We start from the raw sequence: 21,405 nt of genomic DNA on the forward strand, positions 1-21,405 counted from the left end.
AGAGGATACTACAATGGGGGGGGGGGGGTGATGTAAAGGTTTCAGAGGATACTTCTTTGGGAGGGGGTACAGAATAATTCTGTGGGGGGAGGGGGGGCAGAGGACACTGCTATGGGGTGCAGAGGACACTACATTGGAAGGGTGATGTGAAGGGGACAGAGTCTTTTTTATTGGACCCCCCCCCCCCCAATGGGGATTCGTGTTGTTCATGTAGGTTTCAACCTTTGAAAGGTTGCTTACCCCTGATCTACAGTGTGATACTGCTACTCCCTGTTGTTATGGTGATGTGTCTTGAATAGGTTAGACCTCTAAAATGATGACACCCCTGCTGCCTGTTGCTATGATGACCCCTCCGGAAGAGGCCAGGCTTCTGTAACGATGGCACCCTTTCTATGGTTTAGCTGCAGTTTAAGAAACAATCGCTACAAGCGTCAGATTTCACTGCAGTGTCCTATAATAAGATGATCAGAGAAAAATTAGCTAATGAAAAGGGTTTTCTGAACAAGGAGAATCTGAGACTCTTTTCTGGACTGAGACTGCATGCACACGCGAGGGACGAAACGCGTTTGGGGCCAAAGTAGCTTTTCTAAATTTAGTGTTTATTACTCACCTATGCTGATCTCTTGAGGGATTTCCTCTTCTTCATCTTTTTTAATTATCACTTGTAGATCCTCCTCTTCACATTTGACCTCTGTCTGAGTGGCTCGGGTGTCTGTGAATAAAGATGAGAGTGAAGCCCCCTGTACAGAGATGTATGAGAGACCCCAATATACTGAAGGGAAAAAACGATGCTCCAGGTGTGTGATGGTAGCTTAGAGGTGGAATATCCCATAGAGTGCTAGCCCCGGCCCTCCTCCGTGGAAAACTTGTAAGAAAAGAATTCCAATTACCAGGAATTCCAATTACCTTTAATTTCCAAAGTGATGACACCAACATAGGGTTACGTGACCCTATGTTGGTGTCATCACTTTGGAATTTAAGGGTAATTGGAATTCCTGGGTGTGCGGCTGTTTCTTTTCTTATAAGAGACCCCAGAGAGTGTGTGTGGGTGAGAACTGGTCACGTCTCTTGGCTGGTAACACACAATGACATGATGTGAGGAGGAGAGCCGGAGTCTAATAGAGGCTGATGGCTTCTGACTCCCCCACTGGGCACATACTGTCCCCCCATTACTGTCTACTGACAGAGGAGGGGGGAGAAGAAGAGATGGTTGTACTGACTAAACAAGGTGAATCTGGGATTTTTCTCTGGATTGAGACTGCATTCACATCTGAGGGACGCAACGCGTTTGGCACCAAAGTATCTTATGTACCTTTCCTTTGGCACTGGGCCAAATGTGTTTTTGCAGGTTTTTGTTGGGTTCCATTAGGTGCCATCAAAAAATAAGAGATTGTTGTAGTGACTGAACAGGGAGAATCTGGGACTCTTCTCTGGATTTAGTATTTATTACTCACCTGTGCTGATCCCTGGAGGGATGTCCTCCTTCTTATATGGATCATCATCACTCACAGATGGCTCTTCTTTATCTTCAACTTTAACCACTATCAGATTGTGATTCTAAACACACAAACAATGCATAACTTATAATTTAGAGGAATCTAATTTTTTCTTCTTAAGACCCTACCTCTGTTCCTCCTACCTGATCCTCCTGAGGGATCTCCTGATGTTCCTGTGTGGAGTCCCGGGAATACAGAGGACGGGGACATCTCTCTGGGGGATTTCTGTTACTGGATCCATCTGTAGGAAACACACACACTGACTGAATACATTGTTTCTATGTCTTTATATCAGAGGATGTGTGTATCTAGGGGGATCCTCAATACTCTTCTCTCCTTTACAAGAAATGAAAGTCTCCTCTTACCCGGGGATGTGAGAAGCGGCCGGTTCTCCATCATGACGTCCTTGTAGAGAACCTTGTGTTCTTCTATATACTCCCACTCCTCCATGGAGAAACAGACAGTGACATCCTCACACCTTATAGGAACCTGACACACTATCTCCATATATTGGAGGATGTGTGTATCTAGGTGGATCCTCCATACAAGAAATGAAAGTCTCCTCTTACCCGGTGATGTGAGGGGTGGCCGATTCTCCATCATGACGTCCTTCTACAGATCCTTGTGTCCTTCTATATACTCCCAGCCCTTGGTCTATCTGAGCTCATCTTTGGGGAAAAAAAACACAGCTTTGTAAAGAGTTGTGACAGGTTCAGTTCACATTTACAAAAAAACTGCCTATGCAGATAAGGGGCGTCCATAGATAAAAAAAAAAAATAAACTTTGCAGCTTTGACTAAAGTTGGGTAATGCTATAGGTGTAGGCCATTATTGTACCTCCTGAAGCCTGACTTGAATACTCCCAGGATGTTGCTAAGCGAGGCTTAAGCCTCGTACACACGCAACGAATTTCCGCCGACCGGTCGTCCGTCTTTTGTCCAGAGTGGTGTCTGTTGGTTGGAATGCGCCTAGACTGCACACAAATTTTCCCGTACGACAGAATTCTACTTCAGAAGTAATGTCATGTGTTGGATTGCTTTCTATGTGTTCTTTCATCTCTGAGCATGCCTAGCCTTGCTCATAAGATTTTTCCCCATCGAAATCTGTACTAATGAGACGAAAATCGGACGTGTGTTGACGGTCGACAAAAATTTTATAGCCTGCACACCAGGATTTTTTCGGCCGAAAAGTCGGAGTCGGTTGTCGGAAGCATCATACTAACAAGCCGAAAATCGGCAGATCGGTCGTCGGACGAAAATTCCCGGCCGAATTTCCACTCGTGTGTACGAGGCTTTAGTCATCACTGCTTACCTTCACCATCATGGGAGTGAGCTCTGAAATGCTGAACTCAGAGCTACTGCACCAGGGGAAAGAAAGAGCACGTGAGGAGGTTGAACCAAAGAAAGAGCCCACTCCAGTGATGGTGGAGGTGAGCAGTAAAGACTAGGCCTCAAAATTCAAAATTTTTGTAAATTTTTGGCCAATTTGTTTTCTGCTACCTATGTTTGGTAAAAAAAAAATCACAATAAGCGTATTTTGATTGGTTTGCGCTAGGGATGCACCGAAATGAAATTCTTGGCCGAAGCCGAAGCCGAATAATAATGAAATGCTTGGCCGAAGGCCGAATACCGAACGTGGTGTTTTGCATTTTTTCCATTTATTTTGCCAATTTTTAGGGGGCACGCTGATGGGCACATTTTATGTTAGGGGGCACGCTGATGGGCACATTTTATGTTAGGGGGCACTCTGATGGGCAAAACAAAACATTTAAATCAGCGTTGCTCTTAACATAAAATATGCCCATTAGCGTGCCCCTTAAAATAAAATATGCCCATCAGAGTGCCCCTTAACATAAAATATGCTCATCAGAGTGCCCCTTAAAATAAAATATGCTCATCAGCATGTCCCTTAGCATAAAATAAGGGACACGCTGATGGCCACATTTTATGTCAAGGGAGCACTCTGTTGGGCACATTTTTTTTCTTTTAAGGGGTACTTTATAGGGCACTCTAATGTAATGAGCATGGCAAGTGGCAACAACATATGGCAGTCTGCACACTAATGCTTGTGCAGCTGCCAGCTACCGTATTCTCCCCCAAATGTGATCAGCTCCACATCACATACCTGAACTGCAGCCAGAGCCAAAAGCCGCGAACAGGGGGGCGGGGCGTGGACCTAGTGTGAAGGAGCCGCAGTCAGGAGCAGGGGGCGGGACGCGCGCGTGACGTCACACCCCCTACCCGCGGCCGGACAGGACACCGGCGGCATGTGAGAAGGGAGCCGCGAGCCGCAATGAGGAAGGGGAGCGGTCAGGGCGGAAGCTGACATTGTTCGGCTCAAAATTATTCGGCCTTTTGACTTATTCGGCCGAACGCCGAAAGTGCTATTTTCTCTATTTTCGGCCGAATAATGTTCGGCCGCCGAATATTCGGTGCATCCCTAGTTTGCGCAAAAGTTATTGCGTTTACTAACTAAGGGAAAGATTTTTGTTGTTTTTTTTTTAACGCGTAATGGCGGCGATCTGCGATTTTTTCTTGCGGTACTGCGACATTGGGGCGGACAGATCGGACCCTTGACTGACATTTTTGACACTTTTGGGGTTACCAGTGACATTACTACAGAAATCAGTGCTATATATATGCACTGTTACTGTAAAAAGGACACTGGGAAGGAAGGGGTTAACTTTATTGGAGAGAAAGGGGTTAAGTGTGTCCCTAGGGGCGTGCTTCTAACTGTGATTGGATGTGGCTAGTGGTGTAATAGCACAGATCAACGGTCCTAAATAGCAGGACCGAGTGATCAGTGCTTTTACACAGGGAGAATGACAGGCGGCTTTGTTTACATCAGCCGCCTGCCTTTCTCCCTCTCTGCCCGACGATCGCGAGTGACCGGCGGACATCGGGTCCGCCGGTCACACGCGCCGGCTTCGTCGGGTACGAGCGGGGGCGCGCCTCAGGTGGCGCGCGCTCGCCCCCTATTCGCTCCCAGGCTAGTGGCGTACCGGTACGTCACTTTGCCTGGGAGGGGCTGACCGCCGCTGTATATAGTCGGGCGGTGGTCGGCAAGTGGTTAACTGACAATTGCGCCATCGTGCGACGCTGTACCCGAATACCATCGATGTCCTTTTTTTTCCCCCACAAACAGAGCTTTCTTTTGGTGGTATTTGATCACCTGTGCAATTTTTCTATTTTTTTGCGCTATAAACAAAAAAAGAGCGACAATTCTGAAAAAAAAAAAAAACAATATTTTTCACATTCTGCTATACGACATTCCCAATAAAAAAAAAATAAAATAAAATTCTTTTAGGCCATTTTGTATCAATCAAAATCAAAATTTTGATTGGTTTGCGCAAAAGTTATCGCATCTACAAACTAGGGGAAAGATTTATGTCATTTTTATTTATTTTTATTTTTTTACTAGTAATGGCGGCGATCTGCGAATTATAGCGGGACTGCGACATTGCGGAGGACAGATCGGACCCCTAACTGACATTTTTGGGGGCACCAGTGACATTACAGTAATCAGGGCTAAAAATATGCACTGTTACTGTACTAATGACACTGGCAGGGAAGGGGTTAACCCAGGGGTGATCAAAGGGTTAAGTGTGAGCCTAGGGGAGTGTTTTCTAACTGTATGGGGGGTGGGCTTGTGAAATGACCATAAAGACCTGTGATCCTATATAGAAGGATCACAGGAGCTCTGTGATCATTCCAGGGAGAAGAACGGTCAGATGTGTTTACAGCTACTGTCCTTAGCGGGGAACGATCACGGATGGCCGCCGGCAATCAGTGCCGCCAGACCTGTTTATCGGCATCCCCGCTGCTTAGTGGGGGCTAGAGTGCGCCGGCAACGGCGCGCGCTTGCCCCCAGGAACGATCCCGTGTATCTCCGTACAGGTACAACAATTTGTGCACCCGAGCCAGCCTGCCGCAGTATACATGTGGCGGGAGGTCGGCAAGTGGTTAAAGCGAAGTTCCGCCCCCCCATAAAAAAATGAAAAGTCAGCAGCTACAAATCCTGTAGCTGCTGACTTTTAAATCTTAGAAATTACCTGTCCAGGGTTCCCACGATGTCGGCACCCGAAGCGGATTTTCGTATCGGCTCTCGGGTGCTGCCGCTGCCATCCAGGGTAAGGGAACCCGGCAGTGAAGCCTTTCGGCTTCATAGCTGGATCCCTACTGCGCATGCGCGAAGCGCGCTGCGCCTTGTAATTGGCCCGGCGGCGGAGGAAAAATAAGGAGGCCAAACTTCCGAGGGACAGCGCTGCGACTTGTAATTGGCCTGGAGGCGGAGGAAATAGAAAGGGGGCCGAACTTCGGAGGGACATTGCTGTGACTTGTAATTGGCCCGGCGGTGGAGGAAAAAGAAGGGGGCCGAACTTCCGAGGGACAGCGCTGCGACTTGTAATTGGCCTGGAGGCGGAGGAAATAGAAAGGGGGCCGAACTTCGGGGGGACATTGCTGTGACTTGTAATTGGCCCGGCGGCGGAGGAAAAAGAAGGGGGCCGAACTTCCAAGGGACATCGCTGCGACTTATAATTGGCCTGGAGGCGGAGGAAAAAGAAAGGGGGCCGAACTTCGGAGGGACATTGCTGTGACTTGTAATTTGCCCGGCGGCGGAGGAAAAAGAAGGGGGCCGAACTTCGGAGGGACAGCGCTGCGACTTGTAATTGGCCTGGAGGCGGAGGAAAAAAGAGGGGGGCCGAACTTTCGGGGGACAGCGCTGTGACTTGTAATTGGCCCGGCAGCGGAGGAAAAAGAAAGGGGGCCGAACTTCCGAGGGACAGCGCCGCGACTTGTAATTGGCCCGGCGGCGGAGGAAAAAGAAAGGGGGGCCGAACTTCCGAGGGACAGCGCTGCAACTTGTAATTGGCCCGGCGGCGGAGGAAAAAGAAAGGGGGGCCGAACTTCCGAGGGACAGCGCTGCGACTTGTAATTGGCCCGGCGGCGGAGGAAAAAGAAAGGGGCCGAACTTCCGAGGGACAACGCTGTGACTTGTAATTGGCCCGGCGGCGGAGGAAAAAGAAAGGGGGGCCGAACTTCTGAGGAACAGCGCTGCGACTTGTAATTGGCCCGGCGGCGGAGGAAAAAGAAGGGGGGTCAAACTTCCGAGGGACAGCGCTGCGACTTGTAATTGGCCCGGCGGCGGAGGAAAAAGAAAGGGGGCCGAACTTCGGAGGGACATTGCTGTGACTTGTAATTGGCCCGGCGGCGGAGGAAAAAGAAGGGGGCCGAACTTCCGAGGGACATCGCTGCGACTTGTAATTGGCCCGGCGGCGGAGGAAAAAGAAAGGGGGCCGAACTTCGGAGGGACATTGCTGTGACTTGTAATTGGCCCGGCGGCGGAGGAAAAAGAAGGGGGCCGAACTTCGGAGGGACAGCGCTGCGACTTGTAATTGGCCTGGAGGCGGAGGAAAAAAGAGGGGGGCCGAACTTTCGGGGGACAGCGCTGTGACTTGTAATTGGCCCGGCGGCGGAGGAAAAAGAAAGGGGGCCGAACTTCGGAGGGACATTGCTGTGACTTGTAATTGGCCCGGCGGCGGAGGAAAAAGAAAGGGGGCCGAACTTCGGAGGGACAGCGCTGTGACTTGTAATTGGCCCGGAGGCAGAGGAAAAAGAAGGGGGCCGAACTTCTGAGGGACAGCGATGCGACTTGTAATTGGCCCGGCGGCGGAGGAAAAAGAAGGGGGGCCGAACTTCGGAGGGACAGCGCTGTGGCTTGTAATTGGCCCGGCGGTGGAGGAAAAAGAAGGGGGCCGAACTTCGGAGGGACAGCGCTGCGACTTGTAATTGGCCCGGCAGCGGAGGAAAAAGAAGGGGGCTGAACTTCGGAGGGAGTCACCGGAGGGGGGAGGAAGCATAAAAGCGGAAGTTCCAGTTTTGGGTGGAACTCCGCTTTAAATAAATTACACACCACACTTTTTTTTAAGGTTATTATCCGATTAATCGAAAAAATAATCGGCCAACTAATCGATTATGAAAATAATGGTTAGTTGCAGCCGTAGAACGCACACAGCTCGGACCGGAGTCGCTCTTTATGTCTAAAATGACTGCAGCTTTTCAAAGGAAGGCGATAATCCAACGTCAGGAAGGAGACTCTAATGACCAGGAAAGGAGGGCGGAGCTGAGAACCCAAATTGTCACCATGGCTGTCCTGATTTTAGGGTTACAGCATCACCTCCAAGCTTATTAGCATATCTGTCCAGCAGTGGCTCATCATGTCCCCTCCCCTTCTTCCCATAGCCATGCCCCCTACCTTCATTCTCTTCTCCGTGTAACACAAAGACATCGTTACCGCTTCACTCACAACACTCTCCATCTATAATGCACCAGGAGCCACTGGAAAAAAAAAAGAGAAAAGTTGCTGTAACTTTTTGGGAGATTCCATCGCGCGCTACAAGAAAATGGCCGCCACCCTGCAGCTAGACAGGACTCGGGGACTAACGAAAAATGGCGGCCGGTCTCCTGTAGGTAGAAAACGTTTTGATTTGGGCGCGCCCTCTAGCGTCTGCTGCGGGGAAGCTCTCAGGGTCAGGAGGCGGTGTTCTGTCAGAATACAGCTTGCCTAGCAGATTCTGAAACCGGAAGTGACGGTCGGAAGAGAACAACTTACTGCGCGTGCGCCATGCGTTCCAACATGGCCGCTATGCGTTCCAATAATGTGACAGAACACAAAGCAGAGGCGGACATTTTCTTACACCCACGCAAGTCCTGAATTTTACATTTATTTTAGCAGTAAACTCACCTTATATACTGAATACCAGTATTACATTTCTATTATTAATGTAATATAGTAAATATAGTGAGAAACCTGCAGGTGGAAGGTGGCGACGGCCATCTTGGTACACCCTGCACTCCTCAGCGACAAACTGATTATATAGCGAAATAGACTATTTCACTTGGTCATGGTTAAATAGTCTATTTCCGTATATAAGGTGAGTTTACTGCTAAAATAAATGTAAAATTCGGGACTTGCGTGAGGTGTAAGAAGATGTCCGCCGCTGCTTCGTGTTCTGTCACATTAGGAAACCTATTGGAACGCATAGCGGCCATGTTGAAATGTATGGCGCATGCGCAGTAAGTTGTTCTCGTCCGAGCTTCACTTCCGGTTGCAGAATCTGATAGGTAACGCTATTCTGATAGAACACCGCCTCTGCTTCGTGTTCTGTCACATTAGGAAACCTATTGGAACGCATAGCGGCCATGTTGGAATACATGCCGCATGCGCAGTAAGTTGTTCTCGTCCGAACGTCACTTCCGGTAACAGAATCGGATAGGTAGCGCTATTCTGATAGAACACCACCTCTGCTTTGTGTTCTGTCACATTAGGAAACCTATTGGAACGCATAGCGGCCATGTTGGAATACATGCCGCATGCGCAGTAAGTTGTTCTCGTCCGAACGTCACTTCCGGTAACAGAATCGGATAGGTAGCGCTATTCTGATAGAACACCACCTCTGCTTTGTGTTCTGTCACATTAGGAAACCTATTGGAACGCATAGCGGCCATGTTGGAATACATGCCGCATGCGCAGTAAGTTGTTCTCGTCCGAACGTCACTTCCGGTAACAGAATCGGATAGATAGCGCTATTCTGTTAGAACAAGCTACCTATCAGATTCTGCAACCAGAAGTGACGTTCAAGCGAGAACAACTGACTGCGCATGTGCCATGCATTCCAACATGGCCGCTATGCGTTCCAATAGGTTTCCTAATGTGACAGAACACGAAGCAGAGGTGGTGTTCTATCAGAATAATGCTACCTATCAGATTCTGTTACCGGAAGTGACGTATGGACTAGAACAACTTACTGCGCACGTGCCATGCGTTCCAACATGGCCACTATGCGTTCCAACATGGCCACTATGCGTTCCAATAGGTTTTCGAATGTGACAGAACACGAAGCAGAGGTGGTGTTCTATCTGAATAGCGCTACCTATCAGATTCTGCAACCGAAAGCGACGTATGGACTAGAACAACTTACTGCACATGCCATGAGTTCCAACATGGCCGCTATGCGTTCCAATAGGTTTCCTAATCTGACAGAACACGAAGCAGCGGCGGACATCTTCTTACACCCTCACAAGTCTTGAATTTTACATTTCTTTTAGCAGCAAACTCACCTTATATATTAAAATAGACTTTTTCACCGCGACTGAGTGAAATCGTCTATTTCACTATATAATCAGTTTGCTGTTGAGCAGTGCAGGATGTACCAAGATGGCCGTCGCCACCTTCTACCTGCAAGTCTGTTGCTATAGTTACTAGAATACAATAATTACAGAAATGCACTACTGCAATTCATTGCATTAGGTGAGTTTGCTGCTAAAATAAATGTAAAATTCAGGACTTGCGTGGGTGTAAGAAGATGTCCGCCACGGCTTCGTGTTCTGTCACATTAGGAAACCTATTGGAACGCATATCGGCCATGTTGGAACGCATGCGCAGTAAGTTGCTCTCGTCCGTACGTCACTTCCGGTAGCAGAATCTGATAGGTAGCGCTATTCTGATACAACACTACCTATCAGATTCTGCAACCAGAAGTGACGTTCATGCGAGAACAACTTACTGCCGCTATGCGTTCCAATAGGTTTCCTAATGTGACAGAACAGGAAGCAGCGGCGGACATCTTCTTACACCCACGCAAGTCCTGAATTTTACATTTATTTTAGCAGTAAACTCACCTTATAGACTGAATCACAGTCTTATATTTCTATTATTATTGCAATATAGTAAATATAGCAGGAAACCTGCAGGTAGAAGGTGGCGACGGCCATCTTGGTACACCCCACACTGCTCAGCGCCAAACTGATAGTGAAATAGTCTATTTTAGTGTATAAGGTGAGTTCACTGCTAAAATAAATGTAAAATTCATAATTTGCGTGGGTGAAAGAAGATGTCTGCTTCGTGTTCTGTCAGATTAGAAAATCTATTAGAACCCATAGCAGCCATGTTGGAACGCATGGCGCATGCGCAATAAGCTTTTCTCACCCGAACGTCACTTCCGGTTGCAGAATCTGATAGGTAGCGGGATCCGGTTGCCAGGTGCAGCGATTTCAGCTCTGTGGCTTTTTTGAGCTTTCGTTGAGTGGGTTTCGCGGCCGCCCATCGACTTCCGGGCTGGTTTGTTTAATATGCAGGGCTAAATCCATGGCCCTTTAGCACTTTTGTGTGGCCTTTGGGCCCCCTGCAGGCAGTAGTCGGTATTTTCCTGTACACACAGTGATCTCTAGCAGTCTCAGGTGACCTGTCTGCAGTCCCTGACCATCTCCTGTTACCTGTGTCAGAAGTCTCTGCAATATTATATTCACTAAATACTTTGCCGGGGGCCGCACTTGGGGCCCGCTATATCGGGAGAGTTGATCACCAGCAATCTGGGTACATTGGCCTGTAACATTCTGCTATGATGCCGTTTCTCTTTGAAAACTGTCATTTGTCACCCAAAAATTGTCATACAAAATGTAAAATGCGCAGAAAGATGGTGGGAACCCTTTTTTAATGGGCACAGCAGGTGTACAGACCCGGGAACTCATTGCCAGGGATGGTGGGAACCCCTCCTAATGGGCACAGCAGGTGTACAGACCCAGGAACTCAGCACCGGGATGGTGGGAACCCCTCATAATGGGCACAGCAGGTGTACAGACCAGGGAACTCAACACCGGGATGGTGGGAACCCCTCATATTGGGCACAGCAGGTGAACAGACCAGGGAACTCAGCACCGGGATGGTGGGAACCCCTCATAATGGGCACAGCAGGTGTACAGACCAGGGAACTCAGCACCGGGATGGTGGGAACCCCTCATAATGGGCACAGCAGGTGTACAGATCCAGGAACTCAGCACCGGGATGGTGGGAACCCCTCATAATGGGCACAGCAGGTGTACAGACCCAGGAACTCAGCACCGGGATGGTGGGAACCCCTCATAATGGGCACAGCAGGTGTACAGACCCGGGAAGTCAGCACAGGGATGGTGGGAGCCACTCATAATGGGCACAGCAGGTATACAGACCAGGGAACTCAGCACAGGGATGGTGGGAACCTCTCATAATGGGCACAGCAGGTGTACAGACCAGGGAACTCAGCACAGGGATGGTGGGAAACTCCCATAATGGGCACAGCAGGTATACAGACCTGAAAATTCAGTGCAGGGATGGTGGGAACCCTTTATAATAGGCACAGCAGGTGTACAGGCGCAGGAACTAATTGCGCAGAGATCGTAGAAACCCCTCATAATGGGCACACCTTGTGAGCAGACCTGGGTAGTCAATCCAGGAATGGTGGTAACCCTTTATAATGGGCACAGCAGGTGTACAGACCCAGGAACTCATTGCCAGGGATGTGGGAACTCCTCATAATGGGCACATTAAGTGTACAGACCCGGGAACTCAGCAGAGGGATGGTGAGGACCCCTCATAAGAGGCACAGCAGGTGTACAGACCTAGCAACTCAGTGCAGAGATGGTGGAAACCCTTTATAATGGGCCCAGCAGGTGTGCAGACCCAGGCACTCATTGCCACGGATGGTGGGAACCCCTCATAATGGACACACCTTGTGCGCAGACCTGGGAAATCTGTCCAGGAATAGTGGGAACCTCTCCTAATGGGCACAGCACATACATGAGAACTCAGTACAGGGATGGTGGGAACCCCTCATAATACACATATCAGGTGTGCAGACTCGGTAACTCAGCACAGGGATGGTGGGAACCCCTCATAATACACATATCAGGTGCGAAGACTCGGGAACTCAGCACAGGGATGGTGGGAACCCCTCATAATACACATATCAGGTGTGCAGACTCGGGAACTCAGCACAGGGATGGTGGGAAACTGCCATTCCACTCCCTGACAGCGAGGTGTGAGGTTGCTGATTCCTTAGCTCGTGTGCTTCCAGAAGCCAGGGGCTAGAGTTGTTTCTCTGCCCCAGGAGGGATGCTGGATCCTGGGGAGGACCCCGGCGGGGGCCCCCTGGATAGGCCTGAGACTAGGCCTCAGCCTATGGAAGACATGGAGCTCGGCCCAAGGAGGGGTGAATCCCTATCTACCTTTAGACGGAGGATTGTGGACAAGCTGACAAGGATTGAGAAAGAGGAGGAGAAATTGGCAGCTTTAAAAACTGAATTTAAAAAGAAAAAGTTGTATTGTGCCAAACTGTACAGTAAGAAGAGACCGGCTCTGAGGCCTGAATTAAAGGACTTGGAGCAAGCTTTGAGGAAGCAGAAAGAGTTGGTGAGCTCTCTGAAGGAAAGTAGCGGAGCTTTTAAGGAAAAATACAGGAATGAGGAACGTTTCAGCCGTATGAGGAGAGGAGCCGTTTCCAGCATGGAGAGTGACCCAGCCAGTGAAGAGATGCAGGTACCGACAGAGTCAGCAGAGAGTGAGAAAGTGGGCCCGGAGGATGAGCCCAGCTCTTCAACACCTCAGACATCTGCTGAGCCCCCAATGGCGGAGGCCTCTGTCTCCCTCCCTCTGCAGCAGCAATGTGGAACATCTGAGCAGGAGGTTGAGGGGGGTACTGGCATGTTGGAGTTCATCGCTGAGCTGGAAACCCCTCTGGATGGAAGAAAGTTACATTTTTCTGCGGATTCCTCAGATGAGGATATGGATACCGTTCCTCGCCCTATGAAAGAGAGACCTGTGGAGAGAGGAACATTCACCATGAAGCCTGCAACAACCAGGAGGAAGTTTGATCCCACCATCAGCCATGACACTGCAGAGGTAACAACACAGCAAGCAGGTACAGTGTGTGTGCAAGGTGGTGATGTGAACTTTAATGACAATGTGCTTGCTGAGGGTTGTAGTGCTATGGGCTGTCAGCCCACACCCATAGACAATGTGCAGCATGCAGTGCAACCTGATGCACCTGCTAAAAAAACTTTAAATGCGATTGGTGGGAAAACTGAAAATAACTTTGAGCTTTTGGTTGAAGTGTCTGCAGAGAGGAGCACCACGGACATTGCAAAGGCTTTTCCTGACCCAGATAAAGCTGTTGTTCCTGAAAATGGTGCAGGAGATGCTGGGAGCAGTAGTGCTACAACTGTTGGGGATTCTGCAGTAAAAAAAACTGTGATTGAACCCAGGAAAGCAGCTGAGTGCTTAGAGAAGGGGGAGGGGGTGGGTCTTGTCTCTGCTGCTCCAAAGACTGCAAGGGTTGATTCAGGCTCCTTGTCAGCAGGTGTGGTTGTGTCTAAGGACAATGCTGTAATTACTGGTATGTCTGGGAGGAAAACCTATGCTGGTGCTGCTACAGGATCTGGTAGGGGGGAGCATGGAAATGGTTTATCTTCCTCACTATTTAAAAGGAGGAATGTGGTTCAGCTCAGATGGGAAGGCGAAGGTATTCCCCCATATAGGAGAGCTGTGGTTGATAAGATTCTGCAGATGGGGTTTAGACCCGAAGATATCTTCGCCCTGATCAGTCCGACCGGCTCCTATGAGTATGATTTGTCCTTTATCCGTCCGGAGTCTTTGGACATATTTTGGGAGAAATATGAGCATGTGTGTAGGAGCCTGCCGGACTGGAGAGGGCTCATCCCCAAAGTTGTGTCACGTCAGCCACTTATTAAAATGGTGACGATTCTTGTGCGCAATGAGTCCATACCACAAGGGGATTTATCTGTATGGCTGAGGAGATATGGAGACATCCTGAGCCCCTTACACAAAATTATGGATGACCGAGGAATATGGACGGGGGGATGGTCTGTGCAGCTAAAACTGAGGGTTATTGATAATGTCATCCAGCATCTGCCATCCTCAGCTTTCCTGGGAAGGGACAGGCTGACCATCTTTTATCCAGGCCAGCCAAAACTGTGTAATAAATGTGGGGATAAAGGGCACTTTGCATCCTCCTGTCCAGTGATGAAATGTTCTCTGTGTCAGGATTTAGGGCATTTGGCAAAGGATTGCAACATTATAAGGTGCAACTTGTGCAATTCGGTTGGGCATCCTTATAGCCAGTGTCCCGAGGCAATGCATAACCAGCCTGAGCTCATGAGAGAGTTCTTCCGCCTGGACATGGAGGATGCTCAGAGCTCAGCAGCTAGGGTGCCTGCGATTCCCTCTGAGTCTGTGCCAATGCCCAGTGTGCCTGTGTCTTCCCAGTCTGTGCGTTTGCCTAGTGTGCCTGTGTCTTCCCAGTCTGTGCGTTTGCCCAGTGTGCCTGTGTCTTCCCAGTCTGTGCGTTTGCCCAGTGTGCCTGTGTCTTCCCAGTCTGTGCGTTTGCCCAGTGTGCCTGTGTCTTCCCAGTCTGTGCGTTTGCCCAGTGTGCCTGTGTCTTCCCAGTCTGTGCGTTTGCCTAGTGTGCCTGTGTCTTCCCAGTCTGTGCGTTTGCCCAGTGTGCCTGTGTCTTCCCAGTCTGTGCGTTTGCCCAGTGTGCCTGTGTCTTCCCAGTCTGTGCGTTTGCCTAGTGTGCCTGTGTCTTCCCAGTCTGTGATTTCCCAGTCTGTGCCAATTCCCAGTGTGTCAGTGTCTTCCAAATCTGTGGCGCCCCAGTCTGTGCGTTTGCATGTATCAGTTACCGAGAATGTGTCCAATCCTTCTGTGTCTATGTCCTCCAAAATTGCAGAGGCCGCAAGAGGTGCTGATGCAGGGGCATCAAGTGCAGTGCCAGTCCCACCCCCTCGACATTTCAGGGCTTCTATTGGGGACCAGGGGATGCAGAGGAGTGGGGAAAATGGTGAAGAGGCTGGCCTGGTGGCAGATAAGGTAAGGGAGAGTGGGGGTGAAGGGGAGGCTAAGAGTGGGGAGACTGTAATTTGCAGTTTGTCCAAGGATGATGTGGAATGGTTGGAGGAGAAAAGGAAGAAGGGCAAAAGAAAAAAAAAAAGGTGTTCAGTTGCCCAAAGTCCTAAGGTTTTGCCCTTGAAAAATAAGTTTGGGGTCCTGTCAGATGATGACGATGAATGGGACTCGTTGAGTACGGCGTCTTCTATGGATGATGAGTCCCAGGGTGCATTGAAGCGCACTGGTTCTCCAGGAAGAGAGAGTAGTCAGGCTAAGAAACGGCTGCCTCAATTATCCTAATGGCAGTTCCCACTCCGTTAAAAGTGGCAACCATTAATGTTGCCAGCTTAAAATCAGTGAGTGCTCGTCATATGGCCTTATTTTTGCTCAGCGAGTTTGATGCTGACATTTTGTTTTTGCAAGAGACCCATCTCAGTAATCTGGCTGATATACATCTGGCAAAGAAGGAGTGGAAGCGTGGTCCCTCCTTTTGGTCTCTTGCGGCCGAGCCTTACAGCGGGGTTGCGGTCCTTTTTTCTGGTATGGTAACATGCCGACGGGTAATTGAGGTAGAGATTGGGAGATGCATGATTTTGGATGTCTCTGTGAGGGGGCAGGACCTGCGCCTGATTAACATCTATGGTCCCCAGACAAAATGGGACAGGAAATGCCTCTTTACAAAGATTAAGCCTTTTCTTTTTACGGCTCAGCAGGTTATCTTTGGAGGTGACTTCAACACCATTACTAGGCCTAAAGACAGGAGAGGTTTCAGAGATAAGCTGGGCTATGACAGCCTTTTCCTGAATGCAATGGTTAGGGAAGCAGGTCTGGTAGATGTGCACATTAAGCGCTGCCCAGACAGCACGGGGTTCACTTTTCAGCGAGGTAATAGTCAGAGTAGGATAGATAGGTTTTTTTTTAAAGGAGGACTCTGCTTTTTCGGCACCTGTTTGTCGGGCAGTGGAGTTTTCTGATCACTGTATTCTATATTTGACTCTGAATGCCTCAGGCGTGCCACCTAGGGGGAGGGGTATCTGGAGATTGAATTCGGCCCTCCTGGATGACGAGGAAGTAAGACAATCCTTTGAGGAATTTTTTCAGGCACAGGTAACTATCCTAGACTTTTGCAACAGTAAGTCAGAATGGTGGGAGCTTATAAAACAGCGGACTGTTAGGCTTTTCAAGGCCATAGGGAGAAAGAGACAGCAAGATAAGTATATCACCTACCAGCGTTTGCGGAGGAAACTTGACCGCCTTGTATCGAATGGAGGAGATTCTGGGGCGATCTCTGAGGTGAAGCTCCTCCTGAGGACCCATCAATATGACCGGCACGCCTCTTTGGTTCAGGAAAGGGACTATGGGAAATACCATTCGCCTGACCCTTACCAGAATTGTAAACAGAGCGTAGCAGTTAAGACGGTCAATTGCCTGAAGGACAGTACGGGCTCTCTGACGAAGTCTAGGTCAGGGATCCTGGAGGTCGTCAGGTCATACTATGCTGATCTCCTGGGAGGAAAGAACCTTGATCGGACAGGGATGTTGAGTTTTTTGGACTCTACGCCAGGTCTGGAAAATATTGTTCCTTTGATGAATTTGACAGATGAAATCACTGCAGATGAGGTGATCCAGGCTATTGATAAACTAGCCATCAGGAAAACGCCAGGGCCAGATGGTTTGACAGCCGAATTTTATAAATGTTTTAAGAAGATCCTGGCTTCACACCTTGCGGAGGTTTTTAATGGCTGTTTGCATGAGGGTTCTCTCCCTCCTTCCATGAGGCAATCTGCAGTGGTTCTTCTGTCAAAGGGCAAAGATCCTTCGATGATTGAGAATTGGCGCCCCATTAGCCTTCTTAATGTCGATAGAAAGATACTGGCAAAGATTTTTTTCTGGCGATTATCATCAGTGGCAGGCGATTTGTTATCCCATCACCAGCACTGCGCAATCCAGGGTAGAAGCACTTTCTCAGCTGTGTTAGCTGTCCGGGAGGCCTTGGAGCGTTGTAGGGCTGCTGGTTGGGGTAAATATCTGCTGACATTGGATCAGGCTAAGGCCTTTGATAGGGTTAATCATGAGTACCTATGGCTCCTTCTTGGCAAGTATGGCCTGGAGGGGGGTTTCATTGATTGGCTCAAGATTTTGTACAAAGGGGCTGAAAGCTTTCCTCTGGTTAATGGTTGGGTTGGGCAGCCCTTTGTGGTTGGCTCAGGTGTGCGTCAGGGGTGTCCTTTGAGTCCTCTGCTATATGCGTTTGCAATCGACCCCTTCATTAGAAGGCTAGAGAGTGGACCATTGTGTGGGGTACCTTTGGGCATCGCTGGTGAGCCTCCTTTGAAGGTTGTGGCTTATGCTGATGACGTTTCTGTTTTTGTCTCTGGGACTGGGGAAGCGCAGGAGGTGGTCTCAGTGACAAGGCAGTATGCGGAAGCATCAGGTTCAAAGGTCAACCAGGACAAGTGTGAAGCTTTCTGGATGGGCGTGGAAGGTGAGAGCTTTGTTCTCCCGGATGACTTCCCGGAGCCCCAACAAAAAATTAGAGTTCTAGGCATTGAATTTGGCCCAGGTGACTATGGTCATGCAAATTGGGTGAGCAGGCTGGAGAATGCCAATGCCAAGGTGGCGAGCTGGAAAAGTTGGCGGTTTTCCTTAAGGGAAAAGGTTGATCTGATCAAAGGTTACCTGATTCCAATTTTTCTGTATGTCAGTTTTGTCTGCATTTTGCCAGTGTCTCTCTATACCAGGATCTATAGTTGTTTCTTCCAGCTGTTATGGGGAAACAGAATAAACCTTGTCAAAAGGAGTGTGACTTATCTTCCTAGGCGGGAGGGTGGTCTAGGAATGATCAACCCTGTAGTCTTTTTCTCTCTGATGTTTGTAAAGTACAACCTTGGTAACATGTTGGCAGAGAGACCGCCTGGGTGGGTTGGTATTTTCCAGTCCTGGTTTAGGCCCTTTCTGCGAAACTGGGAAAATGGTGGGCCAGTGAAAAGCCTGAGGGTCAAGCATGATAAGCTCCCGACTTATGTTGCCCCGTGTTTGAAAATACTTCGGCAGTGGCAAGTAACGGCAGGGGAGATCAGATCTCTTCCAAGGAAACTTCTTGAGAAGCGGATCATGAGCTCTGTTTTTTGCGAACCACTGGCCTTAAGGGATTGCCCAAGCCTAGTTTTGGGGGAGGGTTTGCGTTTGATTAATTTGGAGAGAATCCCAATGAAGTTTAGGGATCAGGCTTGGCTCGCTTTCCATGGAAAACTATATGTGAAGGGCAACCTGAAGTTTCTCTCTGTGAGTGATCGTGGCTGCCCGAGAGTAGAGTGTGGAGGTGCGGTGGAGTCCATGGATCATTTTTTGCTTCAGTGCCCTTTTAATATAGAGGTGTACAAGAGGGTAGGGAGGGCTCTGAGTGTACCCTTCCTCCCCCATATGAGTTATGCAGAGTGGGTGTATGGGGCATTCCAGACTCGCCGGGATTATGATTTGGAAACACTTTTTTTAGTTAGTGTAGTAGTCCGTTATTTCACGTGGAGTGCACGGTGCCAGGTATCCTTACGGAGTAAAATCCTCCCTGTTGAGGTGGTGGTGCAGAACATTCTGGGTGAGGTTGGGAAGATTCGGGGTCTTGAGAAAGACAGGTGGCAGCAGGAGGCCTGGATAAAGGCGTGGAGGAATATCAGGACTCTGTAGCTGCTGCCTGTTGATCTCGGGGTGTGCGGCTTTTCTTTCTGTCCTTGCTTCACTCCCCTAGATTTTCAGATAAAATATATTTTTGATAAAAGGCTCCATGCATGGTGACGGTGATGTTCCTTAGTCTGGCTCTCTCGTAGGGTTTATGCTGTGCGCAATTTGGTTTATTTATTATGTTCTTGTTTGGTTTTTGGTTTTGTATAGTTATATTTAATTATTTTGTAAATATGTTATTTATTTATTTTATTTATTATGGTTTTATTGTATATAAGTTGTTGTTTGTAAGATTTTTCAATAAACAAAATTAACCCCTCATAATACACATATCAGGTGCGAAGACTCGGGAACTCAGCACAGGGATGGTGGGAACCCCTCATAATACACATATCAGGTGTGCAGACTCGGGAACTCAGCACAGGGATGGTGGGAACCCCTCATAATGGGCACAGACAGATATAGAGAGCCAGGAACTCAATGCAGAGATCTTACCAAGAGTCCCAAACAGATCAAAGAGACAGTTATGTGGTTTAACTCTCCAAAATCCACCAACACTGAAATATCCATTTTGGGAAAACTGAACCTTTTAGGAATACTCACACAGCCCCTGTGCATCCAATCTCAGTGTTTTAGTGTGCCTGGGAGGCACAGATGCCGCGTCCAGAAGCTAGGACAGGCTGAAATATGCTGTGGCTGGTGGCTTTTTCAACTGGTACTGTAATGTTTAGGGTCCTTTTCCTTTCCGAGACGTATCCCTGGAATGCAGAATACCTGTAGCCTATGTTAACCATCTGTGATAGAGTAGCTATTGCCCATCAAAAAAAAAAAAAAATCTTCAATAAAAGATTTACTAATTGATAAAAAGCCAGTCTAGACAGCTCCATATCTGAACATGGTGGTCCAATTTACTATCTTATGGGCTTTAATATCCTGAAGGGTCCTGTCATTACACAGATGTGGAGAAAACAATTTATTTCCGAGATCACTAAGCAAAGACTCAGCACTAAGGACTCCTTTTGCTTCAAAATGTGGCATTGGACACACTTTTTTAAAGCACCTGGTAATAGATTAAAATTTAATATACAGACCTGTTCACACCTTGTGTTTGCTTCGCTTCAAAAGTTATCCCCATGTCGCTTTCTTGGTGCTACAAAAGCATCTCCAAAGCCTCAATAGAAGTCTATCACAACACTCCCTAACAGCACCTGCAGTTTTTGAGAGGCTTTTATTCAGCATTAGCTTTGCTTTGTTTTTGGAGGTATTGCAGGGGTGAGATATCCCAGGATGCACTGGGAAACCAACACGTGAACCAGAAAGTCGTCGTCAGCAGTCACTTCTGTTTCATGTGTATATATTCCGGGAGTGTCTGGTACAGACATCACATATGGTGTGCAGTGTGGCACAGCAGCAAGGTGAACAGGGTATAGACTGGAGGGCAGCAACCTGGGAATGGTTGCAACATGGGAATGCTATAGCAGGTGGTGAGCGGGGATAGGAGAGAGAGGACTAAGTAGCGGAGGATCGGCAGAGCTGGAGGACTAGAGCAGGAGAAGCTAGGAGATGTCACATGTGCTGAGCAGCATGGAAGCAATATAGCTGGAGGTGAGCGGGGACCAGAGAGAGGGAGGGATCAGCAAACCAGAGGATCAGCAGAGCTGGGGTTTACTACTGAGTAGGGAGATCAGCAAAGCTGGCGACACTACTTAGTGGGGGATCAACAGAACTTGGAGTTACTACTGAGTAGGTGGATCAGTAAAGCTGGAGATACTACTGAGTAGGGCATCAGCAGAAGTGGAAGTACTACTGAGCAAGGGACCTGTTGAACGAGGGTACTAATAAAGCTGGGGATCTGCTGAATGAGGGTACCAATATCTGGGGAACTTGAGTGAGGATACTACTGGGCCCTTTAAAACAAACATAAATTCAACGCATATTAAAAAAGAATAGCGCGCAAATGCAAAAGAAATAACTACCAAATCTGAAGACAATCCATAAATAAAAATGGGGGTTTGGTCCCACCATATGGCCATATCGTGCTCAAGCCCACTACTGCGTCAAAGTACCCCATTATCAGTGGGTCCTACACTATCCATGAAAAAGAGATGAATCCAGCCCTTCTAACCCTTGGAGATAATACTCCTTGCTGGGAAGGATGTGCAAATGCACTACAGGGGACTCCTCAGTGTCCACCATCAAGTGGATATAGTAGGAGTCCCCTGTAGTGCATTTGCACATCCTTCCCAGCAAGGAGTATTATCTCCAAGGGTTAGAAAGGCTGGATTCATCTCTTTTTCATGGATAGTGTAGGACCCACTGATAATGGGGTACTTTGACGCAGTAGTGGGCTTGAGCACGATATGGCCATATGGTGGGACCAAACCCCCATTTTTATTTATGGACTCTCTTCAGATTTGGTAGTAATTTCTTTTGCATTTGCGCGCTATTCTTTTTTAATATACATGTCTTTTGGTTCATAGCTGCAGCAGCTTTGGAAATACATGGGTATGCTC

The 21,405-nt window shown here is 48.5% G+C and overlaps 2 protein-coding genes across 2 annotated transcripts in view; both read right to left on the reverse strand.

Annotated features, from left to right (window-relative positions):
* Nucleotides 1-21,405, reverse strand: part of LOC309564358 (uncharacterized protein) — a 48,315-nt gene that overhangs the window by 2,271 nt on the left and 24,639 nt on the right. The gene's annotated exons all lie outside the window — the stretch shown is intronic.
* On the reverse strand, nucleotides 589-7,808 carry LOC309562933 (uncharacterized protein). The gene is made up of 5 exons (XM_082267261.1): nucleotides 7,751-7,808; nucleotides 2,066-2,164; nucleotides 1,640-1,737; nucleotides 1,455-1,557; nucleotides 589-712 (listed from the first exon to the last, which is right to left on the reverse strand). The coding sequence occupies exons 2-5, from the start codon at nucleotides 2,097-2,099 to the stop codon at nucleotides 603-605; spliced, it is 345 nt and encodes a 114-aa protein (XP_082123387.1). The 5' UTR covers nucleotides 2,100-2,164; nucleotides 7,751-7,808; the 3' UTR covers nucleotides 589-602.

Source organism: Pelophylax lessonae, assembly GCF_965119305.1.
Source record: "Pelophylax lessonae genome assembly, chromosome: 9".
In the NCBI taxonomy this organism is placed as follows: Eukaryota; Metazoa; Chordata; class Amphibia; order Anura; family Ranidae; genus Pelophylax; species Pelophylax lessonae.